At 37.3% G+C, this 25853-nt stretch overlaps 1 protein-coding gene across 4 annotated transcripts; it reads left to right on the top strand.

Moving 5' to 3' along the window:
* The first annotated feature begins 228 nt into the window (after positions 1–228).
* LOC122076801 (protein ACCUMULATION AND REPLICATION OF CHLOROPLASTS 3-like) lies at positions 229–24009 on the top strand. Of its 4 annotated transcripts, none has more exons than XM_042642368.1 (14): positions 229–360; positions 5515–5649; positions 6866–6914; positions 9248–9360; positions 9439–9510; positions 12640–12750; positions 17205–17386; positions 17823–18074; positions 18179–18270; positions 19393–19793; positions 20422–20526; positions 20633–20770; positions 22535–22701; positions 23681–24009. In XM_042642368.1, exons 1-14 carry the CDS (start codon positions 244–246, stop codon positions 23748–23750), a joined length of 2004 nt encoding a protein of 667 aa, XP_042498302.1. In that variant the 5' UTR covers positions 229–243; the 3' UTR covers positions 23751–24009. The 4 variants fall into 4 exon arrangements, with proteins under 4 accessions (XP_042498302.1, XP_042498301.1, XP_042498304.1 ...); XM_042642367.1 differs by having other exon boundaries at positions 229–372; XM_042642369.1 differs by having other exon boundaries at positions 254–376.
* The last annotated feature ends 1844 nt before the right edge of the window (positions 24010–25853 follow it).

Below are 25853 nucleotides of genomic sequence, written 5' to 3'. Positions count from 1 at the left end.
CATTAAAACAGGGGAAAGAAAGATGGAGTTAGGTCTGATCCCTATCATAATTGGTTTACATTATGCAAAGAAAGATGGAGTTTTGTCCAATTTTTATCCTCCATACGACACTTCATGACATAGCATGAGTATGATTATGTGATATGTTGACTTTTTGGACACTCCTCCAACCCCCCCCCCCAATCTGTGTAACATGAATCATGAATGCATTTGAGGAGGTGAACCTTTTCTTCATCTTCATGTATGTGTTTTCTTTTTCACACATTTTATGAATTTAACAAGTTCTTTTTTTCCTGTATCTCTTCAGGTATTGTACCGAGGAACGTGGAAGGTCCAGTATCGGTGCAGTCGTGTCCTCGGGTTCTTGTCCTTGTTTGTACAACTGTTTCCTTTTATCTATTCATCGTCTACTTTTTTTTTTCTCTTATGTTCTTCCTAGATACTTAAATGGTATTGTCATTTGTTTCCTGCTTGAAAACATCTGAAGATGTTCAATAATGGTTTGATTGTTCTCATTGCTAGTGTGGAACTGCTTGGTAAAACGAGACTTGAAAGACTTGAATCGTGATTAGGAAAATAGATTATTAGCCTACATCTTTTTCATGTAATAGGAGTAAGAGACAACTTTTTAAACATGCTTCACTGCCACATCCACTTAGAAAAAGAAGCTTTATGAAAAAACTGGCACAATTTTAGCCATGTTTCTGCTGCAAAGAAAAGGGATGCCATGTAAGTATCACTCTTGATTGAATCCTGGTCATTTTGGTCTCTTGACCAACCTATGGATTTTCCGATTCATATAGAGGATTTCAAACCGTGAGGACAAGCCCTATAGCCTTGCTGCCAGCATTGCCATTTCCACTACAATGCTCATCAAGGGGGAGAAAGATTCCTACAACCGTGAGCTTTTCTTGAAACCCTTGCACGAGGTCAGCAATTTTGCCCTCAAGCTCATCATCGGTTCTGGAAATCATAGAAGTTTTGCTCTGCCGTTTTCCCTATTCACTTAAATTCTGCAACTACGCATCAATACCGCTTCTAGCTTTTGCAGAAATTCTTTCCACCTTGAACTGTTGGCTCTGTTTCTTCTTTGTCCAATGGAAAGACAGGATGGATGATGTCTCACATTTGTGGCAAAGTGTAGGAAAGAATGATGCGGTTGATATCCAAAATTATTGGTCCAAATTTGAATTTGAGTTTAGAGATTTCAATTCCATGGCAACTATCAAGAGCAACCCAGTGCACAAGGTTCTTGCTACTACAGGGTCTGGGAGGGGGCAAGTGTACGTAGCCTTACCCCTTGCTTCACAGAAGAGGCTGTTTCCAAGTTTTGAAACTGTGACCAACTTGTAACCGTTGTGCCACAAACTCGCCCACAATTGGCAACTATCAACTTCGGCAGAAATTACTGGATCAGTCCAAACATCCTGAATGGACCAAAATGATCCCAAATGGGACTAAAATAACCCAAAAATTGCTGAAAACGGCGAATCTCCAAAACAAAAATTTTTAGTCAATATGGTTTTTCGTTTTGGCTGTCGAATCAAATTGTTTCGACTTTAACCCCCCTGCCGTGGCTTCCCTCTTGACGCCAGTGCTCTCTTGGCAGCTGAGAAGATGAAGAGATGAGATAGTTTGTTACAATTTATGGAACCCTAACTGAAATTTACTTGGTTGCCCTTGCTTGTAATGGGCTTCCTTGTTTTATCTTTTGCCCTGTGGGCTTTCAGTTGTAATGGCCTAATGGGCATGCTTGTGACATGTTTTTGAGTCTTTTAGCCCATGTGGGCCTTGGTTGTAGTCCTTTGTGGGCTTTTGGTACTCTTACTGGGTTTGTAGTTTCCCTTTTGATATTGGCATGGAGGCAGAGGGGCCCGTGTGGATCACAAAGATTGGCTCTGATGTGATCACTGTGGGAAACCTGGGCGATTAGAGAGGTGCTAGGTACTTCATGGGTCTCCTCCTAGTATGCGTTGTGGCTGAAGAGGGAAAGCTAGAGCACATATTGTGATGACTAAGACTGATCCTATGGGATATCCACTTAGAAAAGAGGTAGATCACTGTTCCCTTACCAGGGAGGATATGCAGCATTTCGTAAAGTCATGTCACAGATGGGTAGTTCTTCCTTTATCACCTACAAAGCCAGATTTTTCAGCTTCTGTTTTGCAGGTCTCCACATCTGACCCTTTTACAGTTCCATCTTGAGTTATTGATTCTGATTCCATTGACCACACGACTAATATGTCCCATTATTATGGTTCTTACTCCATTTGTTCTGGTAGGGATAAGGTCAGGGTGGCTGATGGCTCCCTTTCCTCTATTTTTGGTAAGGGTAGTATTCCTATTACTTTTTTCGTTTCCCTAGAGTTTGTTCTTCATGTCCCTAAATTTGCCACTAATCTTTTATCTGGCGAGTCACTTAACTAAATCCTTGAATTGTTTCACTTTTTTTTCCTTCTCTCTTTCATTTTAAGGATTTGATGACGAAGAGGATTATTGGCAATGGAGACCACCGCAAGGAGTCGAATGGAAAACCGCAAAGAGAGATTTCTGATAACTTGATAACCTTAGCTCAGATGGAGACCAAAATTGGATCGAGTTCCTCTTTTAATGAGGGGAACCTCTGGTCCAAATGTCAGCCAAAGGTGACCATCGGTTGGGCCTGGACAGAGATCGAAATTCCTTCACTGGAAGCCTATCGCTTGGGCAGAATTGATACAAGAATAGAGTAAATACCTGTAGCAGTAGACCTTGAGATTAAGGATAGGAAATACTTGAAGAAGAAAAGAACACTTGTAGCAGATCCTCCCGGGCTTCCCACCGCAAGGAGTCAAATGGATCAAGTACCACTCCCTTCCACTGTGATCAAACATACAACTATCCCAGTAGAGACATAGCAGCAAACTTCTTTTTTCATTCATAAATCGTAGTTCTACTAATGAGAGCTCTCCTTTATTTATAATAATGATGGGGGGGTTTACAAAATAGAAACTAAGTTTAGTTTCCAAAACTGAAATAGGAAACTAAATAAAAAACAGCTCCTCTAGTTTCCAATTCGGAAAATAGAAACTAGGAAAATACAATTACTGAAACTAGAAACTAACTTATGACTGAAAATTAGAAACTAGCTAGGTACTGAAATTAGAAACTAAATAACCCCATCTAAGAAGGAAACTAAAGAAAAAAGGAAACAAATCTTTGAATCCCGTATGCAACCTTAGAACCCTTAGTTTAGGCCCATAAAAGTGGCCTATTACACTCAAAACCACATGGACTGAAGGCCCAACACATATACAACCCAACCCTAGGCTTATTTCTAATAAAACAAGCCTATTTTGGCTATTAATCTGCATCACCTACTTGAACCTCGACCACCTTTTTTACCACAACTCGGTCCTATGTGTGTGGACGTAATGACAAAAGTTTTGTGAATTCTGTGATGTTTTGGCAGCAATGTTTAGGCCATCCTTTTGTAGCTATGAGGAAATAATTACCTCATTTATTCAGTTCTTTTTCTTCTTCTCATGCATTTCATTGTGAACCATGTATTTTTGCCAAACATTATCATTCTTATGATCCTTATCATGGTAATAGATCTATTGTTCCTTTTCATATTATGCATACTTGTGTTCGGGGACCCTCTTCTACTACCTCTTTATTTGGCTATCGCTACTTTGTTTCAGTTGTTGATGATTTTTCCTGTACTACTGGGACTATTCTGATGAAACATAAGAGGGATGTTTATGATGCCTTCAAATTTTTTATTAGATGGTCTATACTCAGTTTGAATTGTTCGTTTTGATAGGGGGTATATGTACGGTGGCCTTCAAAACCTTTTTACTGATAATGGAATTATCCATCAAGTGGCTTGTGTTGACACACCCCAACAAAATGGGGTAGTTAAGAGGAAAAAACTCCATTTGTTGGAAGTCATTAGTAAAAGAAGTTTACTATTTGGCATGCATGTTCCAAAAAAAATTTGGTCTGATGCTCTTCTTATTGCTACTTTTTTAATCAAATGCATGCCTACAGAACTCCTTGGTTCCAAAACTCATTTGGAAACCCTGTCTCTTCAGGTTTCAACTTTCTCTCTTCTTCCAAGGTGTTTGGGTGTGTTTGTTATGTTCATGTTAAAAAATCCTCTCGGACTAAACTTGACCACAAGGTTCTTAAATGCTTCTTTCTTGGGTATTCTCCCTCCACCAAATGCTATAAATGCTACCACACCTCTTCCGAAGGTGACTTTTTTCCAAAGATATCACCTTCTTCGAATCTGTATCTTTCTTTGATTTTCATCAGCATCCTCTTCAGGGGGAGACTAGTGGGAATGAAAAGGCTGCTGAGGTCATCCGCTTTCTTCCTCCCTTGCCTATTCTTACTTTTATGCTTGACATTGGGAAACACAAAGAGGTGGATGTTGTTGATATTGGTAATCATTCAGTTGGTGGTTTTGGTACTGAGAAGGAGTTACTTGTGTACAAAAAAGGGGAAAGAAGACCTACCAAGAGCCCTCTTTGGATCCACATCTTGAGATCCACCTTCCTCAATTAGGTAACATTCCTTCTCTTCCTTCTGAGTTTGACCTTCCTATTGCTATTAAAAAGGGAAAGAAATTTTGCACTAATCCTATATCCCTATTTATTTCCTATGAGGCTCTCTCTTCTACAGGTGTTGCATTTACTGTTTCCCTTTCCTCCATTCCATTCCAAAAAATGTCACCGAGGCCATGTCTGACCCAAAATGAAAGCAAGCCATGTTTGAGGAAATGATGGTACTTGAGAAGAAATGTACTTAGAAACTTGTTGATCTTCCGGGGGGAGAGTTCTAGTTGGATATAGGTGGGTCTACACAATCAAGTACCGATCAGATGGTATTGTTGAGAGGTACAAGGCAGGATTGGTGGCCAAAGGGTACTCAGGTGTATGGGATTGAGCTGATAGGTAATAGAAATTTCACTAGGGCTGAATTGAAGGTGTTATTAGGGGTTTCGAGATTTCCCTATTCAAGGGTGTGTAGACGTGATTACTGAAGGTGACTCAATGGGGCTATTTTGATGGCTCAATGGAAACTCAGCAGGTCAATGTTGGTACATTCATGATCCATCTGAATGGGAAAGCTTGGTCCTTGGGCTCTCAAGGGAACTTTTCAATCTAGTGCAGAATGAGGTCTGCCAACTCTTATAGCTGCTGAGTCATGGGTTGGCAGAAGGGGGGGATGGGAGGGCTATTAAATACTTGTTGCATACGAGTTTTTATACGTTTGATTAGTCTCCCTTGTGGTCTTGTGTGGCTGTGTTGTTGTACTTAAAAGACATTTCCTCCCATTAGAATTTATTTGTTGCTCAAAAAGAAAAGAAAAGAAAAGAAACAATCCTTCTCTTTTTAGTTAAATTGAAAAATAAAATCCTTTTTGCTTCCTTTTTTCTTTTTTTATTTCTTTACTTTTCCTCAGTTCTTTTGCACCATCCCTTCTTATATTTGTATGTTCACTGACAGAGTCTTGTTTTTGTTATAGGTGGCCAGTGCAGGTTATGGATTGGATCATGTTAAAGCAGCTGAGCTTCTTAGAACAGTAAAATCAGCTAATGGATTAGCTGTTGGTATTATTCTGAAGCCTTTCAGCTTTGAAGGACAAAGACGACAGGATGAGGTAGGGCAATGTCTGTTAGTTGTACTTCAATGCTAATCTCTTTTAAAAGGGTATGCTAAAAGTAATAGTGACAGTATTCCATCTTGTGTTCAAGATTTTCCATCACTATTGAGTTATTTTAAGAACCATTGGATGGGCACATTTTTCGCATACTTTTACATTTGGAAAGTAATCGGTCCTGGTCTGTAATATTTGGATGGTTTTGTACATAAAAGCTTCTTCACTACATATTTTTATTACATTAACTGTGACATTTGTATTAGTTTGAAAGATGTACAAACTACATAACACTGACTGGATCAAGCATAGGGACCTGATGATGGTCCTGTGGTACTTAGCTTAAATAATATGTAGCATAAAATGTGGTTTTTGCATCTAGTGCAATCGTGCAACAGCTAGGCATTCCGCCCCTTTAGAGAGACATATCAAGCATATTGAGCTGTATTGGTACCGTATCGAGCCATAACAGCCAATACGGTATGATATGTACCGATATAATTGGTTTTTTAAATGTTTGTGAATCTGTAGATATCGATCTGTATCGGACCGTATTGTACGATATGGTACAATACAGATCGGGAAAAAGAAAAAATTTAATAGTGCATGTATTGTATTGATACTGACTGATGCAATATGCACCGATACTTTAAACCATGATTATATCCTTTTCTTCACTGTCTCTAAATTTCTGATGATCTTATCAGCTATTAAAAGTTCTCAAGGATATGCTTCATTTGGAAAAAAAAGAAAAGAAAAAATGCACCTTATGAGGATAAAGTCTTCACTTCTCAGATTCTCCTTAAGAGAAACTTAACAGTGATCTTGTACAAGTTTGGTCATTAAATTGATTCTCTGTAGTCACAAGAATTAGAAGTGCATTCTTCTTTTGGAATGAGCGAATAAAAGTTGAATTTTTACCCTTTTTTATTTATCTGTTTGAGAAAATTCATTCAAAAGATGAAAACGTTAGTGAGGTCACCTTTGATCAAATTCAAATTCTTTTGGAGGAATGCAGTGCAAAATCATCCAGGCCAGGTGACTTGTACTTTGCTGTTGCAGACATCACTTCCCTAGTTTCTATTATTACAATTTCCCACATGTTGAGCTTGATAGGTTATCCCTTTTTCTGTTATAGTCTTGAAAGTTATTGTTGTTATGCTCTGCTTTTAAAGTTTGCATGCATCTATTAAAATTTTGATGGTTTATGAGTTTATAGGTGAAGGATTTGGTGAACCAACTCCAGGAGCACACAAACTTTTGTATTGGTGAGGCTCTAGATCTAAGGCTATATCTTAAAAATTATAAATTTCCCCTTTTTTTTTTTGAAGTGGCTACCACCCAAAAGAGAAAAACAATTTTCAATTGTGCTTGTCCAGAAATAATTAAGAGGGATAAGAAAAAAGGAAAAGGATTTCAAGGGAAAATTATATCACAGGCTATATTTCCAGTTATTTTTCATCTTGTAAATAGAATTATTTAGGGTAATAAAGGTCAAAATATAAAACATAAGGATGGTAAAAGTGAGAATGTGAGATTGTAGAAGCATATAATGGGAGAAATTATTAAACTTCATAACATTTGAGGGCAAGATCAATAGGTTTTGAGTTTGGAAGCCTTGACGCACAAGGCAACTAGTCGCCTTCGACTTCCAGAAGAACCTTGTTGCCCAGGCATCATGACAACTATGATGTTGGAGGGTCAGGATGGCAAGGAATTGAAATTGTTGAAATGGCCAGCCCCAGAGAAGAAAGATTGTCAGCATAGAGTTGCTTGATGCCATTATTGTGGGGTCTTTCTTGGCCTGATCAGGCTGATCTTTTTCACTTCTCTTTTCTTTCCTTTTCTTGGTGGTTGCTGTGAAATTGTTGGAAGTGGGGAGGAGGGTCTATTTATTGATGGTGGTGTGTTTTGATTGTTTGGGAGCCTCCCCCACCACCCCACCCTCCCAAAAAAAAAAAAAAAAAAAAAAAAAAAAAAAAAAAAGAAGAAAAAAAAGTGGGGGAGCAGGCCTTGGTTCTTTCTTTTAACAAAGTCATTTTTTTGCTGACTCTTGAGAAAGAAAAAAAAGGACAACAGAAATCAGTGATGACAAATTAGAAACTATCCGTGTTTGGGTAGTCCTACTTAGACTCCTCAAGAATGCTAAACCAGAATGGCAAGTGCCTACTGATGACTGTACAGTTCTTACTTGTTCCTAGCCATTGACCATATTTCTTATACTTATTCCTGGGAATGATACCCAAAGCCATGAAATTCTGATCAACCCGGATTAGACAGTTCTTATTAAATCCTTTCTTTATTTTCCATTTCACAACTAAAACAAATGATACTGCTAGTTGTAACACATTATTAAGACGCATATACCACAACAAATAATACATGAGGAAAATGCATTTGTGAACATTTTATTGGCTGGGTTGCTGGGTGGTCAATATGGCCAAATGACTGCCTAGGCAAGGATCAAGTACTAGATCTTGAGGCTGGTTTTGGCCAAGCTCGAAACTGAGATATGGGTCAAAACCAGAGAAACCAGGTTCAAACTTGGTACATTTTCTGGGCCAATTCGAAATCTTGGTTTCGAGGCCCAAAAAGTGGTTTTTGGCCCTGATTTTTTGTGCGGTGCCTATTTTTAACTTTTTTAATCTAATCCATGAATTAATTTCACAAAAAGAACACCTGAAATGGTACTTTGGTGTTGACCGAAATTTGCCAGTGGCTGAACCTGGTCTGGCATGCTGGTTTGGTACTTATTTATGCAAAACATCATGTATTTTTTTTTTTTTTAATTCCATTTACTTAAAGATATATTCATAAATAAACAAATACTCCCTATTTGAATCCAATAAAAATAGATAAAAATTCAAATTCCAAAAGGATAAAAAGCCAACCCCTCTGTTCAAGAACAAAAACTGAATTTTCGGTTGAAAGGGTGGTTTTCGATTTTCAACTTTCAAATGCTGGGGTTTTTCTCGAGTCTGAAATTCCATAAAGTCTTATCATTGTAAAACATGGCTAAAAACCATAAGATATGTAAAGGTATGACCTGAATCCCCTTGTGCTGACATGATAATATTAAAAGATGGTGCACATAGCTTATTCACAGGCATATTTTGACTACTTATGTAAAGGTACTTCAGGACATTCTGGTAGAACTGACTATTTAAGCTCAGCCCAGAGCTTCTGTTTTGCTTGGGTTCTAACATGTCAGGAATTTGAAGTCCTTTAGCAGATGAAGAAAATGAGGATTTAGATTGGAAAGAAAGTTATTTATGTTAGAAGGATCTATTCATAAGCTGCAACATAGTAAAAATCTGCGGGAACTGTTTTTTGGGTCTGTTTTGAATTTGATTGTATGGACCTGACAGGATCAAAGTAGATTTTTTTACTTCATTGATTTCTCCCCATTGGTCCCTGAAGTAAAAATCTGCAGTGGTGATTCCCTATGACATTACTCAGGAAGTTTGTAAAGAAGGAACAGCCTTGAAGTTGACTTGTCTTAGCTGAATTCTGTATTCTTATTGGTGTTTTATTGTATACAGCAATAAGTTTATAACTTTTATTTGCTGTTTTTGTTTTTCCTCCCTCTTTTGATCCCCAGTGGTTGACACTGATGCTCTACTGAAAAAGGAAGCAGTAACTTTAGCTGATGCTTTAAAGAGTGCAAACAATGCTGTTTTGCTGTGCATCAATGCTGTCTCTATTCTTGCATCTGTAAGTTGCTGGGAATTTGTTAAGCTCCTAATTTTTTATGGGCCTACGCAAAACGCTCACATAGCCTTGTGATTGCAGGAGGTGCATACAAAACTTCTTGAAGCACCCTGTCAAAACACTAAGGAACTCAGTGTCCCTGAAGTTTTGAAAGTAAGTTTCCTTCACAAGGTTAATTTCTGTGGAACTGTCAACGAGAAAGCATTTTGATCTAGCTTGTTTGTATTTCATTGATTTTTTTTTTTTTTTAATCTTTACCTACAGTTGATTCTGGAGTTCTATTTCTGTTGAACCTTCAATAAGGTCTGCTGAGGCTAACCTGAACCTGAGCTGAAGTCAACCTATCTAGTGCTGTCTAGGGAAGGGATATTTTATCTAGGTCGGACCTGTATGTGATTTGATTATTCCAGCTATGGATATCTATATATATTTTATCCAATAATATCCGGCCTCCTTACTAAATATCTGATTCAATTAGTTGTGCCCCTTTTGATTCTGGCATGAGATCATTTTGTTACTGCCGTGGTCGATTCTGATTTGTCATTTTTCAGTGGACATCAAAATCAAGCCATCATTAAACATTGAATGACACCAATGGATTGTCTCAGTTCCATGGATTTTGTTTCATTCACACCAGGCCTCTCAAGATGCCTAAATTGTTCTTTTGGTGGTTGCCATCACCTATGGCCATAGTCAAAGCGACTGGGCTAACCAAGGCGTTGAAGGGGTGCTTAGGCGACAAGGCCCCCAGCTAGGTGTTGCTTAGGTGCCCTTGGCCTGCAGTATATGACTGTATGTAATATAACAATGATAATTCTATATAACTATATTTATATGCAACATAGAAGCAATATTAATGCAGTATGATATAATTATGCTAATAATGGCCTAATATGAGAAAACCAATAGATAGTAAACAAAACGTAGGATATAATGTGGGCATTCATCAAAAAAACAAAGTAATAAACATAAATCAATGTAAGATTGTGAAGTGTTAACGAGGCTTTCTATGGCCTTGGACCCAAGAAAGAGCTGGTGCCTTGGCGATGCCTTGAAACAACTTCTGTTCCAGTGGTATTAGGTAGTAGTTTCTGCAATTTCTAGCCAACAGTTTTTTCTTTGGTGACAGTTTCTTTGGCTACTGACTATGGTTTGGTCTAGAAATGAGGAAATAGGTAGGCTGGTGATGGCTACGGAAACTGTGGCAGAGGCGCACACATGTGAGCTCTTCATCCCCTTCTGATTCCAATTAATGTTGCAATCATAACTGATGCAGAACCGACCCGGATTGACCCTCCTGGCAATCTTGACTGAGACGAAACGGGTCCGGTTAGATTTTTGGGATAATAGGATATTTTAAGATTTATCTTATTTAGGAAATATTGAGTTATTTTAATTGGGAAGATACGAAATCTTTTATTTTGGGTTATTTTGGGGGTAGCTATTAGACAAGTAGAAATTTTCAATTTTAGTTTTATTTTGTTTCTATTCTCATTAGTTAGGTCTTAGGAAGTAATTAGGAGTTGCTATTTTAGTTTTAGATTTTAATTAGACAAGTTTTTATTTCGGCTTAATATAAATTGGCATGTAACCCAAGTTATTGGACAGATTTGAGAATGAATTGAATTGAGTGTTTTGGTGCCGGGTAGGTGCAAAACTGGGTCTTTTGACCTCTTCTCCCCACCTTGTGATTCTCTTTTTCTCTCTTCTTCCTCCTCCTCCTCTTTTCCCTTCCTTCTTCACTGTTCTGTTTCCTCTCTCTGTAACCGGCAGTAATAGCTGTCCTTAAGAATTGCTTCAAACTTTCAAGTGGTGTGTCGATCTGACCTGGGATTTCTAGGGTTAGTTTATCACTCCAATACTCCAAATCCTCCTCTTAGGTGTGTTTTCTTACCTGGAACCAGTTCTGGTTTGGTTCTACTGTCATTTAGAGTTCAGACATCAGATCCTCCCTCTTCCATTACTGTTTTTGGTGACCCTTAGCTGCATCCAAGAGGCCTCTGACTTGGAACCTTGCTTTAAAATATGCGATCCAACAGAGCCCTAGGGAAGAAGTTCTCTTCTTCGAAGCTGCAATTGGTTTCTGCCTCTGGTTTGTGCTGGAGGTAGGAGACGATAACCCTCAACACACGATTCACTCCTCTTTTAATTTTGTTTGCTCGCTTTCCATGTTACCCTCATTCCCTCATTATATACCACTTACCCATACCTTATAATTGCTTCCAAGACTAGCCCTAGGCAATAATTTATAAACCCTTCCATATCCCCTACCCTTTAACATAGCTAATAACAATTTAGAGTTCAACTCATGGTCTAAAGTATCTCCAATACCGAAACGATACCCTCCGATACGTGTCTTACATTTAGCTAACCGATACAGTAACCAATACCGATACTTTATCCTTGATCTTTAGCATATATTAGCGTATCTCCGATACTATACGATACCCTCCGATATGTATTTTAAATTTAGCCAACCAATACGGTGACCGATACTGATACTGATACTTTAATCCTTGAGTTCAAGTGTATTACAAAACTGCCATTGGATCTGTTATTTGTGCTACTTGTTAATTAAGTGGGCCCCAAGCGATCCAATTCTTGTTTCAGAACCTGGATCCGCATCAATAACGTTGACGGTGATTAGAAACCCCTCCAACTTTTTTTTTGGTGGAAAGAAATCCCTCCAACACAGGGTAGTGAATTGGTTATACTCGGCTTAGTTCTCCACCATGTGATGCTGGGGAGTATGGGAATGAGAAAGAGCCCTTTGATTGGTGATCCTTTTGTTTGGGCTTGATCTGGACCAAAGGCATCTGCCAAGTAGGCTTTGATGATTGCCACAGTTTTCTTTTTGCATGCTGAGAGCCCATTATCGGAGGCCCGACTGTTAATGGTGTAATTTTATTAGGTAATTTGGACAGAATCATACATTCTTCACACTTTTGTATCGTCACATCTTGGCTAGCATTTCCTTATTTGTTGTAGAATTATCTTTTCTCTACATATTTACGTTGACCTTCTTTCTTAACTAAACCTTTTGTGGTCCATGGTTCCAGATTTTCTTTGTCTGCGAACCCCACTCCAATAGGTTGGCAATCAATGATGAGAGTTTTAATGATCATTAAAACAAAAAGCCATGTGCTCTTTATTTTTAACTAGTAATATCACTTTTCATTGTGTATCTTTGGGATTTATTTTTAAGTAATAGTATGAATTTTCATTTTATATTTGTTGATTTTATGCCATTCACCTATTTGAATTCTAACATACTGTGCACAGATCTTGAAAAGCTATAAAGAAGCTAAAGTTGGATTTGGAGCTGGTAACAATATGAAATCCTCAATTGCACGAGCTGTCTTTGAATGCCCTTTTCTTGGTGGTGATATAAAGGTAAGGGTTTTTTTTTTTCCATTGATCATTTTTTTCTCATTCTGAGTATTTTCCATCAGTTGTACCACTATTTTGTTCTTTATTATTAAAAGAAAGAAAAAATTGCTTCAGATTGTAATCAAGGTTGCAAGCAATATTGAGGGAGGTTTTTCCATTTTATTTTCACAGTGTTTATTTGCAATGTCATTAACAATGTTGTGGTGAAATTGAGGGGTGCAAATTTTATTCCGAAGATGGAAAAGAAACAAATGAAATACAGAGGAAAATTGAGACAATATATTGTTAGATATAACCTGTTTCAAGGCCTAGAAAAAGGTTTGTTGGCCTGAATTTTTTTTGGATGCCTATTTTTAACATTTTGCAAATATTCCATGGATTAGTTTCACAAAAAAGCCACCCAAAATTATACTCGTGGTTTGGACACAAGTTTGCTAGTGGATGCTGAATGTTGTTGTACCCTAGCCATATTTTAAATATTGACTATTGAGCCTATGTATAATTTAGCTATCAAAATATAAATCCCTTTAGGGAAATACAAGCATACAACACTCAACCACTCAATTCCATTTGGAGTTTCTTGGTGGGTCCATTCCACGAGCTGTGTACAACAACAACTCAGCGAGAAGAAAGTGAGAATGTGAGACAGAGAAGAAAGAAGAGAGAACTAGGGGAAAACCTATCTCACGTTTTCTAAGGGATAGTACCGTGAGCCTGGTTAGTGTATTTTAATTAGAGATCATAAGAGTCATTGTTGATTACAACTAAAATAAAGACCCTCCCACAGTAGACTACTTAGTAGTCTTAGTTTGATAACTTAAACAACACCTGATGCAGTACCAACAAGGGTTTACACAAGGAGAACCAAGACCAAGGTCGACCCAAGTGGCTGACTGGGTCGACCCAGATCTGGTCCAAGTCAGCCCACGGTTTGGGCTGCTGTTAGGGTTACTAATTATTTATTTAGTTTCTATTTTGAAGTCCTAAATTAGTTTCTAATTTCAAGTCATTGTTAGTTTCTAATTTCTGTCTAGACTAGTTTCTATTTTCATTAGATTCTAATTTCCAGTTTTTAGTAACTTCTTGTAATCAATTTTTAGTAACTCTGAGTTACTATTACTTGTAAACCCTCCCCATCATTATAGATAAAGATGATGGCTCTTTTAATGAGCCACGATTTGAATTTAAAAAAAAAAAAAAAAAACTCTCTTGTTGATGCCGCTGGGTTTCAATGGTGGTTCCTTGTGTTTGATCAAGGCCTAGGGGTTGGTGTTTGATTCAATCGACACTCTGCGGCGAGAAGTCCGAGTGGGTTGTTATTTCTGGTCTTATTTATTGGTTCTCTTATTCAGCGGAACACGTAAGTAATCTGAACTTTTTGGCAGAAATTTCTGGGTTAAATTCTCTGTTTTCTATTCTGTCGGCCTAGTCTATTTTGGAGTTCTGGCCACCCGATGGCTTTGAGATTTTGGTCGATTGTTAGGACCATTAAGAAGAGGACTCGATCCTGTTTTGAGGCAGATCAGACCTCCGGTTCACTTGCCATGTAGTAATCTGCAGTCCTGGCTGATATTGATTCTGCCCAGAATTTCTTGTCTGATTTCTGATGCTGTTGAAGTTGGTTGTTGCTTATATCTTCTCGATGGTTTAGACCTTCTAATCAGTATTTAGACTTTTTACTTGTTCCTTAAACATCTGCTGCTGAAGTTTCTGAAGTATTAGGATCGATGGTCAGATTTCAGAATCTGCTGCCCAGAATTGAGTTCTGATTTGACTTGTCTATTCTAGTGATATTTTGATTTTGATCGTACTTTAGCCATACTCTATTTCTGTTATTGGATATCCTATTTGTTGGTGCAAACTCTGCCCTTCGAAATTCCAGATTCTGAATTTGGTAATTCTGGGTTTTAAGGACTGTTGGCTGACTAGTACTGGACTGTTGTTGTTGTCTACTGTTGGGCGAATGTTGGTTGTTCTTTGGTTTATAATTTCCTGCAGTTTTGGGACTGGTTTGGTTGTCAAATCCATTCCTACATTAACACCACACATGATAAACATCACCATGAATAGTTGTCACCACACCGTATCGTATTGTATTGGATGATACGATTCGGAATCAGTGGGTATCGATGCGATACAATCAGATAGATACTTATTTGTCAAAAATGTTTGTATCGACCGGTACGGTCTGATAGGGTCCAATACAGGTAAGATACACCCCCTTTAAACAAGCAAAACAAAAACTGTGAGTGAGATAAGAAATCGAGAGCAACTAATGGACTTGCAAACTTGTCTTTATAAGAAATCGAGAGCAACTAATGGACTTGCAAACTTGTCTTTCTCTCCTATATGAGTTAGAGGAAATCATCGAACATTACATAAAAATAAAATAAAAAAAGAAGACTCTAATCTTCACCATTTCAACAAGTTTTAGGAGCTTACAGATTTACAGTGTTCAAAGCATGGACCAAAATAGATTTGTGCAAAAAAGCAGTAATGTTGCAGATTCAAATCACTATTTGTTATGCATCACTGGATTTGGTAAAATCAACTCAAATCCTTGCATCAAGCTGAAATATTTTTACATATTGTAGAATAAGGTGTTTTATGTTTCAAAACTGTATTTTATATTTATCATGAGGACACCCATGCATATTTTTAGGGTATCTTGCGTTTCTCCGATGCATAAGTCTATTAAAATCATCCCTCCGATACGATACCTGATGCCGATACTTAAAATCCTTGGTCACCACAGTTACTAAACAGCACCATTACTACGACTTAACAAATTAAATCCCATATTACTTACTTCTATGGTCCTACCCTTATTTTAAGCCCATTAATGTGGTCTATTACAATGAAATCCCATTGGACCAAATGCTCAACATGTTTAGAACCCAACTGAAGGCTTATGTCCCCTAAAATAAGCCCAATTTTGTGATTTATCTGCATCAAAACTTGGGCTCTAATCTTAAGTAAAGGGTGAAACATGTCATGCTGCAATCTGTTGGAATGTATGGGCTCAAAGAAAAGAGTCTTTGAGTTTGAGCACAGAGTCAGATCAACAGGTGGTAAAAAGGTAGTCTAAGTGCTTCCTCTTGTCAGATATTCAGAAAGTTAACTGGCTAATTCTATTACAAAATTGAACAGCATTACAAGACGACAGGTTTTTTTTGAAGTATGTCTTGTTGTAATCTGAAACTCAGCTTTGTTGTTTCATTTGGATGGTATCAACCCATCTGATGGTCCCTTATCATATGATAACATCCGACTTTCCTTAGGGAAAAAAAAATGGTTACTGTGGCCCGACGTATCATAATTTGAAAGCAATGCTGTGGTTAAGTTTTCTAGACCTGGGAAACATCTTTCCAATCATTGAAGAGATCCTCGAATTTGCAAATATTTATTGTTCTCTATTCTGGAAATGAGGGATTTTGACCCTCCCCCAAGGGACCGTGTGCATGTTGCCTGAGGAGACTTTGTTTGAATCTTCTGGCTGGTGAGGAGCTTTGTTAAAAATTCAGGTAGGCTTAAATCCATTTTTCCTCTGTTTTTAAGGCATGATTGACCTAGCTGCTGGAGGAAGGATAACTCAGAAGTGTGAACGCTTCTATGGAGAGGGAAGACATAGCTTTCGCTATAGAAGTCCCCTTGTTACTTTTGAATTAGGTTTTTCTTTTCTTCTTCCCTGTTCCTTTTCTCCTTCTTGTTGGGGGGAAGGGGTTCCAGTGGAGTGCTGTTTTCTTTGGGCTTGAGGGGGTGGGCTTCGCTATGGCTGCTGTTCATTCTTTTTTCTTTTATTTTCCGTGGGTTCTTCTTCATGCGAGGTCCTGTTTCCTTGTTCTCGTCTTCGTCTCTTGGTAAATCCTGCTGTTGCCTACCATTATCCGATTGTAGCATCTAGAAAATTATGGCTATCTGAGTTCCGTAATAAAAAAGGCCCATTGGATCCTTTCTAAGTTGTAAAAATGCATAGCACACAGTCCAAGGCCTAGTTGTGGTTCTAACATTTTGAATTTTATTCACAAAATTGACTGAAACAACAGATTTTTTTTAAGGGAACATTTCACTGGGCTTGAAGAAAACAGCACAACAATGGGAAGGAGAGATTAGAGCAGTTCATGACTGCCTCTACCCCTTTTACATTACTGTGATATGAAAGAAGATCCTTTTTACTTATTTATTTATTGTTTCTTTCTTCCTCTAATACCACACACACCAACTTGAAGGAGTATTCTCCATAGTTTTTCCCATAAGCACTCAAATCTGCAGCTTCCAACCATTAGTAGGACCTATAATATTTGCAGTGCACTCCCAATATATACACTCCCATCTAATCCAGTTTGCAAAATTTAATTTCTTCATTCTTTGCTTAGATGCCATAAGTAGCTCTTCTTCTGTGCATATTTTGTTTACTGCCTGAAAGCCACCCATTCATGTTGTTTGATTGTGCACAGGATTGCAATGGTGTGGTTCTCTGCACATTGGCTAGTGCTTGTGTCATGGACAGCAATGATCTGCATGTTTTCTTGCATACCTTTCGTCAGGCTACAGGATGCACTGGGGAAATCATTATTTCTGTGACTTGTGAACCTAATTTGGAGCCAAACCTCATAGTAACAACAATTGTTATTTTAGGGTGAGGATCCTCACTTCAGTCAGTGTGGTAACTCATACACTATACTGCCATTATTTTCTCAAGGCACTATGCTCTGCTAGTTTCATTCCTTTTACAGTCTACTATGCTGTTAAAAGTAAAACTTATCGGCCTATATGAATGAGATGCATGATGATCAATTTCTGTTGCTCTATATATCGGCCTATATGAATTAGATGCATGATGATCAATTTCTGTCACACTATATGGTTGCCTGCATGATACATATTTTCAGATTTTTGGAACTCCCAGCTGTGAGATTTTCCTGATGGTTTTGGATCATGTATTCAAGTATCGATTAGCAATATAAAATTTAATCGTGTGCTACTTTTTTCTTTACTTGAGGCTATGGAGGAGGTGGACTTTTTGTTTGTTATGCTTTTTCTCAACTCTAATGCTAATGTCTCTTGACTGTCAGCTGTGATGGACAAAAGGCTTCTTCAAAAAATAGTTTTCTGTCCAGATTGGCTCTGCATTTCCCGTTTATGTTTTCTCTATGGAGGAAGGACCATCCAAAATCAAGTGAGTCCTCAGAAGTCTTGAGTTCATCAGATGGTGAGGATATGTCCAATTCATATTCTGCTGAAGATTCAAGTGAAGATCTTCATGCTTACTCTGAAGAACTTAAGATTCCGTCAAGCAGCAAATATGATGAAATTTGTGCTTCGAGGTCTGCTGATTTGCTCCTTCTTGCTTTTCTTGGCCTTGAACGATTATGTTTTGGAGTGAAAATCTGTACTGATCACGGCAAATGTGATTATTTTGTGATTGTAGGGAGTATAGTAGTCAAAGTAAAAGAAAAGATGCTGAACCTTTTAAGGCCACCACTGAGTTGGATTTTGAATTTAATGATCAAGTAACCGCTGGTATGTATCATTATGTTCTTTCAGCTCTACTGCACGGTTCAAGAAGTTGAAATGTCAAAACTGAAGTATTTCGTGAAACAGCCGAATTTTGGTCGAAACTCTGCACATTTCCGTTGTTGATTTCGTTTGACCATTTCGGTGGTCAAATGGAAATTTTTTGGCCTGAAACTTCATGAGGACCGTAATTAAGAATCCCCAAACAAATGGAAAATTTAGATTGTTAAAACACACGCTCAAATTGTTAGTTTGGTTTTGTACCCTAGGTTGGTAGTGGACAACGTACCTTGGCTGTATATTTCTCAAATATAGCTTATGCTACACATAATTTATTACTATATCATGCAAAAATAAATGAAAGCTACTAAAATATGTAATTGCAATTTACAAATGGATTAAAATTATTTAATGTTATTAAATTTCAAAATGCTACAGCTTACACACTACATGCATGTACTAATGTACAAGTATTGCAGCTATCACCCCATAAGTGAACAGTCGATGACTAAGTATTAACCATATTTTATTATTTTATTTTTTCAAAATTTGTTGCAAGAAAATCAATTTTTAAGAAAGAAATTCGGCCCCATGAAGTCAAAGACCGGCCTATGATATCTAACATATAAAAATCCTAACCACTACATATTTACCTTATTTTTTGCAAAAAATAATTTTAGGGAAAAAATGGTATACCTCAAACTGTGAATCTTTAAGAAATCTAGCTCAAATGCACCAAATCATTGTTGTAGCTGTGTTGTAGAAGGCTCCAACACGTCGTTCCACTAAGATTTGTTAGTGGAATGGATAAAACTCAAAAGCAAGGGGTTGGAGTCAAATTCGCAGGTTTCGTTTGAAATATGTCAAAATGGGCTGAAACAACAACCCATTTCGACCAAGATTTGATATTTAAATCAAATGAATGTACTGTATTGGCGATACGAAATCAAAAATGCCAAAACGGTACAAAATCATGCCTATGAGTTGCATTCAGTTTCGTTTTGACCAAGATTGAAAACCGAAATCTTGAACCATGCTCTACTGTCAGTAATAATTAATTTTCAGTTTAACTATGGTTCTATTTTCCAGAAAGACATGTTTTCACTAACTATGGTTTTGGTTGTCTAGGAGGAACTGCTCTGGAAAGGGAACAACTTATCAGCGGGAATGTTGGACCAGGATTCTATATTGCACAAGAATGGGCCAAAGAACGGGCAGATATCTCCACGACTCCCATGCTTGACGGCTTAAGTGTCTACAGCCTTCCTGTTGGTGTGCGACCCTCAGAACAATCAAGAAACATTCCCCAGTTTGTTAACACTACAAAGCCCTCAGAGCCCACAACATTGGATGCTATGAACAGTGAGCCACTGGGCTTTTCAGACTTGCCTTCTTGGGAAGCACTAAGAGATGTAGGTTTTCTAGCTGTAACAGATATTCGCAATGCTGCATCCACATATCTGAAGGGAAAAAATGCTGCTTCTCCTCAAAAACAAGGACAGCTTTCGGTCCGTGCAGCATCCATGCTGGTAAATTTAATTCTTAAGAAGTTTCTTTCTAGTTTGGTAGTATTCTCCCTTCCTTATCGTAACTCTTTAGTAAGCTATTTGTTGTACATCCTGTAATTTTCAATGCCTTGTAGTGGCCTGAGCGGTGGGTGGGGGAGGAGAGAGACTCTAGTCCTGTGCATATAGTAAAAAGAAACTTTATCTTAACATAATCAAAGCATAATTACATTACAAATGGTGGGTAAAAAAGAGCAACCAGCAAGAAGTGGGTGGTCCCTCTTGGAATAAATATTAGAGTTGGTATTAGCTGTTGGGCTGCTTGCTTTTCCCCCTTTGAAGCTTTGTATATTCTCCATGAACTAGTTGGCTAAGGATATTCCATGATTCTCTCTGATACTGGTTTTATTTGGAATCCAGAAAAGTATTTAGTGAATGCTGATGCATTCCTTGATGGTGATGATGATGACGAGCTCTAAATTTTTTAATCATATTTATCATTTCAAATTTCTGAAGACCTTGGGGAAAAGGAATATATCGTAACCAATTTAATAGAATGAATTGTTAGTGAATTTGAGAAATGTAGGACTACATTATGAATACTATTTCCAGTAAATGTGAGGTTACATTTTGAATAAAGAGTTTGATACAGGAAGCTGAAAGAGATTCACAGAAAAAGTGGAGTCCTATTATGGAGATGAAATATCGAGGTGGAATCTACAGGGGGCGTTGCCAAGGAGGTCTTCCTGAAGGAAAGGTATTCTGAAACTATATTTGCGTAGTAGGGCCAATATGTCTTGCTACAGGATTAAGAATTTTTTGTTCTGTCATTTGCTAGCAATCCTAATTGTTCTACTATGCAGGGTTGTCTAACCTTTGTTGATGGAAGCATATATGATGGTATATGGCGCTATGGTAAAAAGTCAGGTCTTGGTACATTATACTACAGTAATGGGGACGTTTTCCAAGGAACATGGAGGGATGACCTGATGCATGGAAAGGTATACATGTTCTATGTCCATGTGGATATTTTATTCACTGCTAACTTGAGAGAAAGAATGTGTTTAATCATTGGTATATCTGCTTAATGTACTTCTTTGGTGCATGTATACCTCACTTCTTCCTGCACATGTATTCATGTTGTTTCTTCTGTCTTTTGGATGTTCATTGTCAAAAGTGAAAAACATTATGGATCTCAGCCATATTTTAGCATTTTACTTCTGCTCATGTTCCATTATTTGCTGTTAGTTGTGTGGGATAAAATAGAGACAGATAGGAAGAATGAGAAGGGAATAAGGAAAACCAAGTGGGTTGCCTGAATGGTCACATGAAAGAAAAACTGGAACACTTTTAAGTGCATATTAGAGAATGGCTATACTGCACTCTCAACAAAATACAATACATTATCAAAACACTACCCTTCAATTTGGTGCATGAATACCACACATTGGCAGTACGCTTGCGATGTGATGAAACTGTGTACCACTGAACCTCCTGGTGAGAAGATTAGCAAATTACTGAATGCAAAGCACAACTAATTTCAGTACTCTAATGAAATATTACATCATACTATCATAGCTTTATAGATGCAATATTCATGGGGGCGTTTTTATTGTAATGTGGGACACAGGAAATCTATGGAAGAAACCTATTGTTTTTCCTGCCCCCATAAAAAATTTAAAACAACAAGAGCTTGCATATATGATGAACCATAGATCTATACACTGGCTTTGCACTTGAACAGTTGAACTGTTGAACTTGCACCAATGGGTTGTTTTTTGCTTCTTCATTTTAAAGGATTGCCACTACCCACTAGTGATGTATACAAGTCTGATATGGATATCATATCTGGTAACTAAAACTGACCTTAATTTTGTGTGCCCAATTGCCCATTTGAGATTAATTGGCCCTTTCCTGGCTTAGCTTTGAAATTTCAAAAGATTGTTTTAACCTTATTCCAGATGGGCTTTCTTAGAGAATGCATAGACTGACAGCACTCAATCCATTAAATATTTTCTTAAACAAGACATCAACAAGGCTACCTACGAGGTCTGATCTTGCCCTTTGCCAGTAAGAATCAGAGTATCCTGTTCTTCTCACTAATCAAATGGTTTTCCTCATTGGGTGTTTTAGCTCACTTCCACCCTTACAAACAAGCCTCCTTGAGTATGTTAAACATATTTTCTTTATGAAGTGAAGATGCCTTCTTTTCATTTTTTAACATCAATGTCCAAATGCTCTCTCTCAAATTCTCTTCCTAAGTATTTTCTTAGCTCACTTCTTCTATGTCATTTTCTATCACCGTTAGATCATCGACATAGAAATGAGTGCAATGATCTTTTGTTGTTGTTTGATAAAGAGTGTAGCGTATCCTAGATTTATGATGTCCACATCTCGACATAGTTCCTCTGAATCTCTAAAAACAAACTCTTGGAGACCATAAATCATTTTCTTTGACTTGCACACCACCTTGTTTGTACAGGAAAGTGGAAAATCTAGGGGAACTTTATATCAGTTTCTTCCTCCAGATTTACATGTAAGAAGGCATCTTGACATCACAATGATACAAATGCCAGTTTATTTGGTTATTATAGGCGAGAGGATTCCATAATTTAGCTTTTTTATGGGAACTTTCTATTTCCATTTCTGAGTATTAGGTTTATCAGATCTGTTTGGGTTATCAATTAATCTGTTGTTATTAACTGTTTTAGCTAAGCATCAGTTTGGCATTAAACTCCGATACCCACATATCTATGTTCATTTAGGGTTGGTTTTATTTTCACACTGGAGACCGATGGTTTGCAAACTTCTGGAAAGGCAAAGCTAATGGTGAAGCCCGCTTCTATTCGAAGTTTGGCGATGTCTTTTTTGGCCATTTTCAAGATGGCTTGCGGCATGGTCACTTCCTGTGCATTGATGTTGATGGAACAAGGTATGCAAGTAAAATTGTTATCTTATTGGTCTCCTTTTGGTTCTATACTTGTTCTCATGTACTATTCCATATGGCAATGTAGCATATAAAATTTAGTAGTTGATAATACTGAGTGGAAAATCAAGACTTCTTTCTTTAATGAAACATTCTTGTATCAGAACTATCTTTGTTCTCATGGATCAAGAAATTAATCTCCACTAATTCTAGGACTAATGTCAACTTTGTGTTTGTACGATCCCAACTTTGGAAAAATTCTCCCAATAATGGAACAAGAAATCAAATTTGGAATTGGGGAGGACTGCTCATAGGAAAACTTATTATCTGCTTAGGTATATCATTTTCTTTACCTCTTTAATTTTCTTGGAGCACTTCTCACAATTCATAATCTACATTGTATTTCTTTTTTCTTATTCTCTCTCTTTTTTATTGAGTTTGGGTATGAAACGGTCCCAAGGAAAGTATAGTAATCTGTTGTGCCCCAAAACTGTCTCCAGTGTTCATTTGCGGGTAATGTTAATGTACACTAGGGGTTGCTGAATTTTTTCAATACACCGTTCCTATAAGGGGCCAAGGGCAAAAAGTATAACAAAGGTTTGAGGGTACGCTTTAGATATTTTACCAGCACCCACTTTCTTCTTCCTTTTCACTTCCGATTTCCCTGCTTGTCGCTGCTGCTGTTGACTGCAATTGCCATTAGGAATGAAGAAGTGGGTGAGGGAGATGGTGAAGATGCAGTGATCAGTGATGTTTTTGCATCACTGAGGAGGTTAAACAGAACTTCTGCATCTATATTTTGCATATTCTGGGGAAGGTTTTTGGACCATCATCCCTTTTAAGAATTGTGGGATCCTGTACAGTTGTTCCATCTCTTCTTACGATTATGCTTATCATGTCACTCAAGCTCCTCTTATCTTTCATGTACAAATACTAGCCATGTTCTATGTTTATGCATTTCCTGTTTGAATGGTTTTATTTACAGGTGGATTGAAATTTGGGAGGAAGGTGTGCTTCTAAACCGTAAACAGGACTCTGAATTCAGTACTTTGTAAGCTTCAACATACGGAAAAGGGCCCGTGCCTATCCATTGTAACATTTTTGTATCTGTATAGGTATCTCTTTCTACATGTTTCCTCCCTTCCTTTTTTTCCCATAGGCTCTTAAATTTTGTATCCATCTGGCTCAATGCATCAGGGGTTTTCCATCTGAAAATGAAAGTCAAAAGCATCAATTGTAAAGTAATTAATCTTTATGTAAGTTTTAATCTATAAGAAGCGACATAACAAAATGAAAAGATTACATTGTTCGCAAGTGTGAGTATGTGATGCAATATTGATGTTCAATTAGATAAAATTTGATTCACACATCCTTGTTTGAATAATTCAGATAAACCTCAGAATGATCTTAATACATGTGTAGTTTTGGATGCCAAATTTTATGGCCAAATCTCCACATCACTCTTGATTCATGTGGTAAGTTTTAGCCCAGGGGAATTTCAAGATGTGGAAAGATCAACAAGTCAATGTTGGACAAGATTCAGACAACTATAGGGAAAAGATTCAATATATGGTGGACCATACGATTGATTTTGACTTATGATATCCACATACTTCTCTTTTTATTCAACTGCATAGAATTACCACATCAGTTCACATCAGCCGTATGCTGATAGATGGTGTCATATGATAGAGGTAAGCCAATGAGATTTGACATGCATTGCATCCAAGGTGTGCTGTACCATCCAATGGTCAAATCTGGTAGATCAGACCTCCACATGGCTCAAACACAGTAGACTCTTTAGGGGGGAACATCTGCAACCTTTTAGGAAATCATTTTTTGGATCACATTGGATCTACCATGTGGTAGTTATTTGGACAAACTTGATAGGCTTATCAAGGTCGTTCTTCAAAGTTCTATTGATATAAATAATCATGCATGTAAAGTACAAGTTAAATGGTATTTGTGACAACCAGAAACAGGAAGAAACGTGAGCAGCATTATTATAAATATTACAAAAACATTTTTAGCAATTTTTCGTGTTCTCCCAATCCAGCAATCAAAGATGGATTCATTAAATATCCTCTGAAACCTGTCTTAGCGTTAAAACTGAAGTCAATTCTATTTGAGGGTCCGAAATCTGAACTCATAACTATACAATTAGGATTTCCCTTACTTTTATGTATGAGCAAGGTTTAAAGTATGTATCAAGTATGGTATCAAAAGGGTGATTTTAATAGATATATCGGATCATATTGGACAGACATAAGAGATATTAAAGATGTGGGAAGAATAGAAAAGAAACTGTGAAAATGTTTAGGATATATGCAAAATATAGTTTTGGAGCATAAAACACTATAAATAAGTAATATGCAAAACATAAAAAAGGAAAACAAAGTACGATGACTTAAGTGCATATGCATCCAATTGATTTTAAAGCAAGGATGATGTTTCTTAAATGTACTAATACCAAATTTTTGTAGACTCCTTTAAGATACGATGCGTTTCAGTTAGCATAGGAGGATATAGAAGGATATTATTTAAAACCATGTGTATGAGCACCCCGAGAAAGTTCAAAAACCTCTTATTCAACCATATGATAGTAGCAGGAAATGAGAAGTTACATGATAAAGTAAATAAGGAACGATAGAGGGAAGTAAGGAAAGAAATTGAGGAAGAGTTGCAAAGTTTAATGGAAGGGAATGAAAGGTAAATAGTATGGATAGATTGAACCTGGAACGAGAGAGGAGAATCAAGGGAGAAAAGAGAGGTTTGTGCACCAGAGCTCTTGGCAGCCAACAACATAAACCCAAATTTGATTTCATTCCAGTCTGAATTTCTTCATGGTTCATGCTTTCACATATATATAAGAGATAATAATAAATAATAATAATAATAATAATTAAAAAAAAAAAGCAGAATTAAACTTTAAAACTGAAATGGATGAAAAAATCAAATTATAACTCCTAGTTGCTACTAATGTATCTAACTTAAATATAAAAGTCAATTACATAAATATCCCTGTTACTCTGCGCATACATCATGGTGATAGATAAGAGTATTTTGATAGCGGAAGAAGCTGGCGAGGGAGGTAAACTAACGAAATCCCAATTATAATTGATTACATCAAGGATTAACTTTAAGCTTATATTTGTATT

The sequence above is a fragment of the Macadamia integrifolia genome, chromosome 4, assembly GCF_013358625.1.
Source record: "Macadamia integrifolia cultivar HAES 741 chromosome 4, SCU_Mint_v3, whole genome shotgun sequence".
NCBI classification, from domain to species: Eukaryota; Viridiplantae; Streptophyta; class Magnoliopsida; order Proteales; family Proteaceae; genus Macadamia; species Macadamia integrifolia.
Note: the sequence above shows the minus strand (reverse complement) of the source record. Positions and strands in the feature narration are given on the sequence as shown.

Bases quoted from the DNA above. Each gene is read 5' to 3' on its own strand.
- LOC122076801 (XM_042642367.1), top strand. From the start codon at position 244: ATGTGTTTTCTTTTTCACACATTTTATGAATTTAACAAGTTCTTTTTT. The intron at 5,650-6,865 runs GTAGGGCAATGT...ATGAGTTTATAG, and splicing joins GACAAAGACGACAGGATGAG to GTGAAGGATTTGGTGAACCA. The intron at 20,771-22,534 runs GTATACATGTTC...ATGTTCATTTAG, and splicing joins ATGACCTGATGCATGGAAAG to GGTTGGTTTTATTTTCACAC.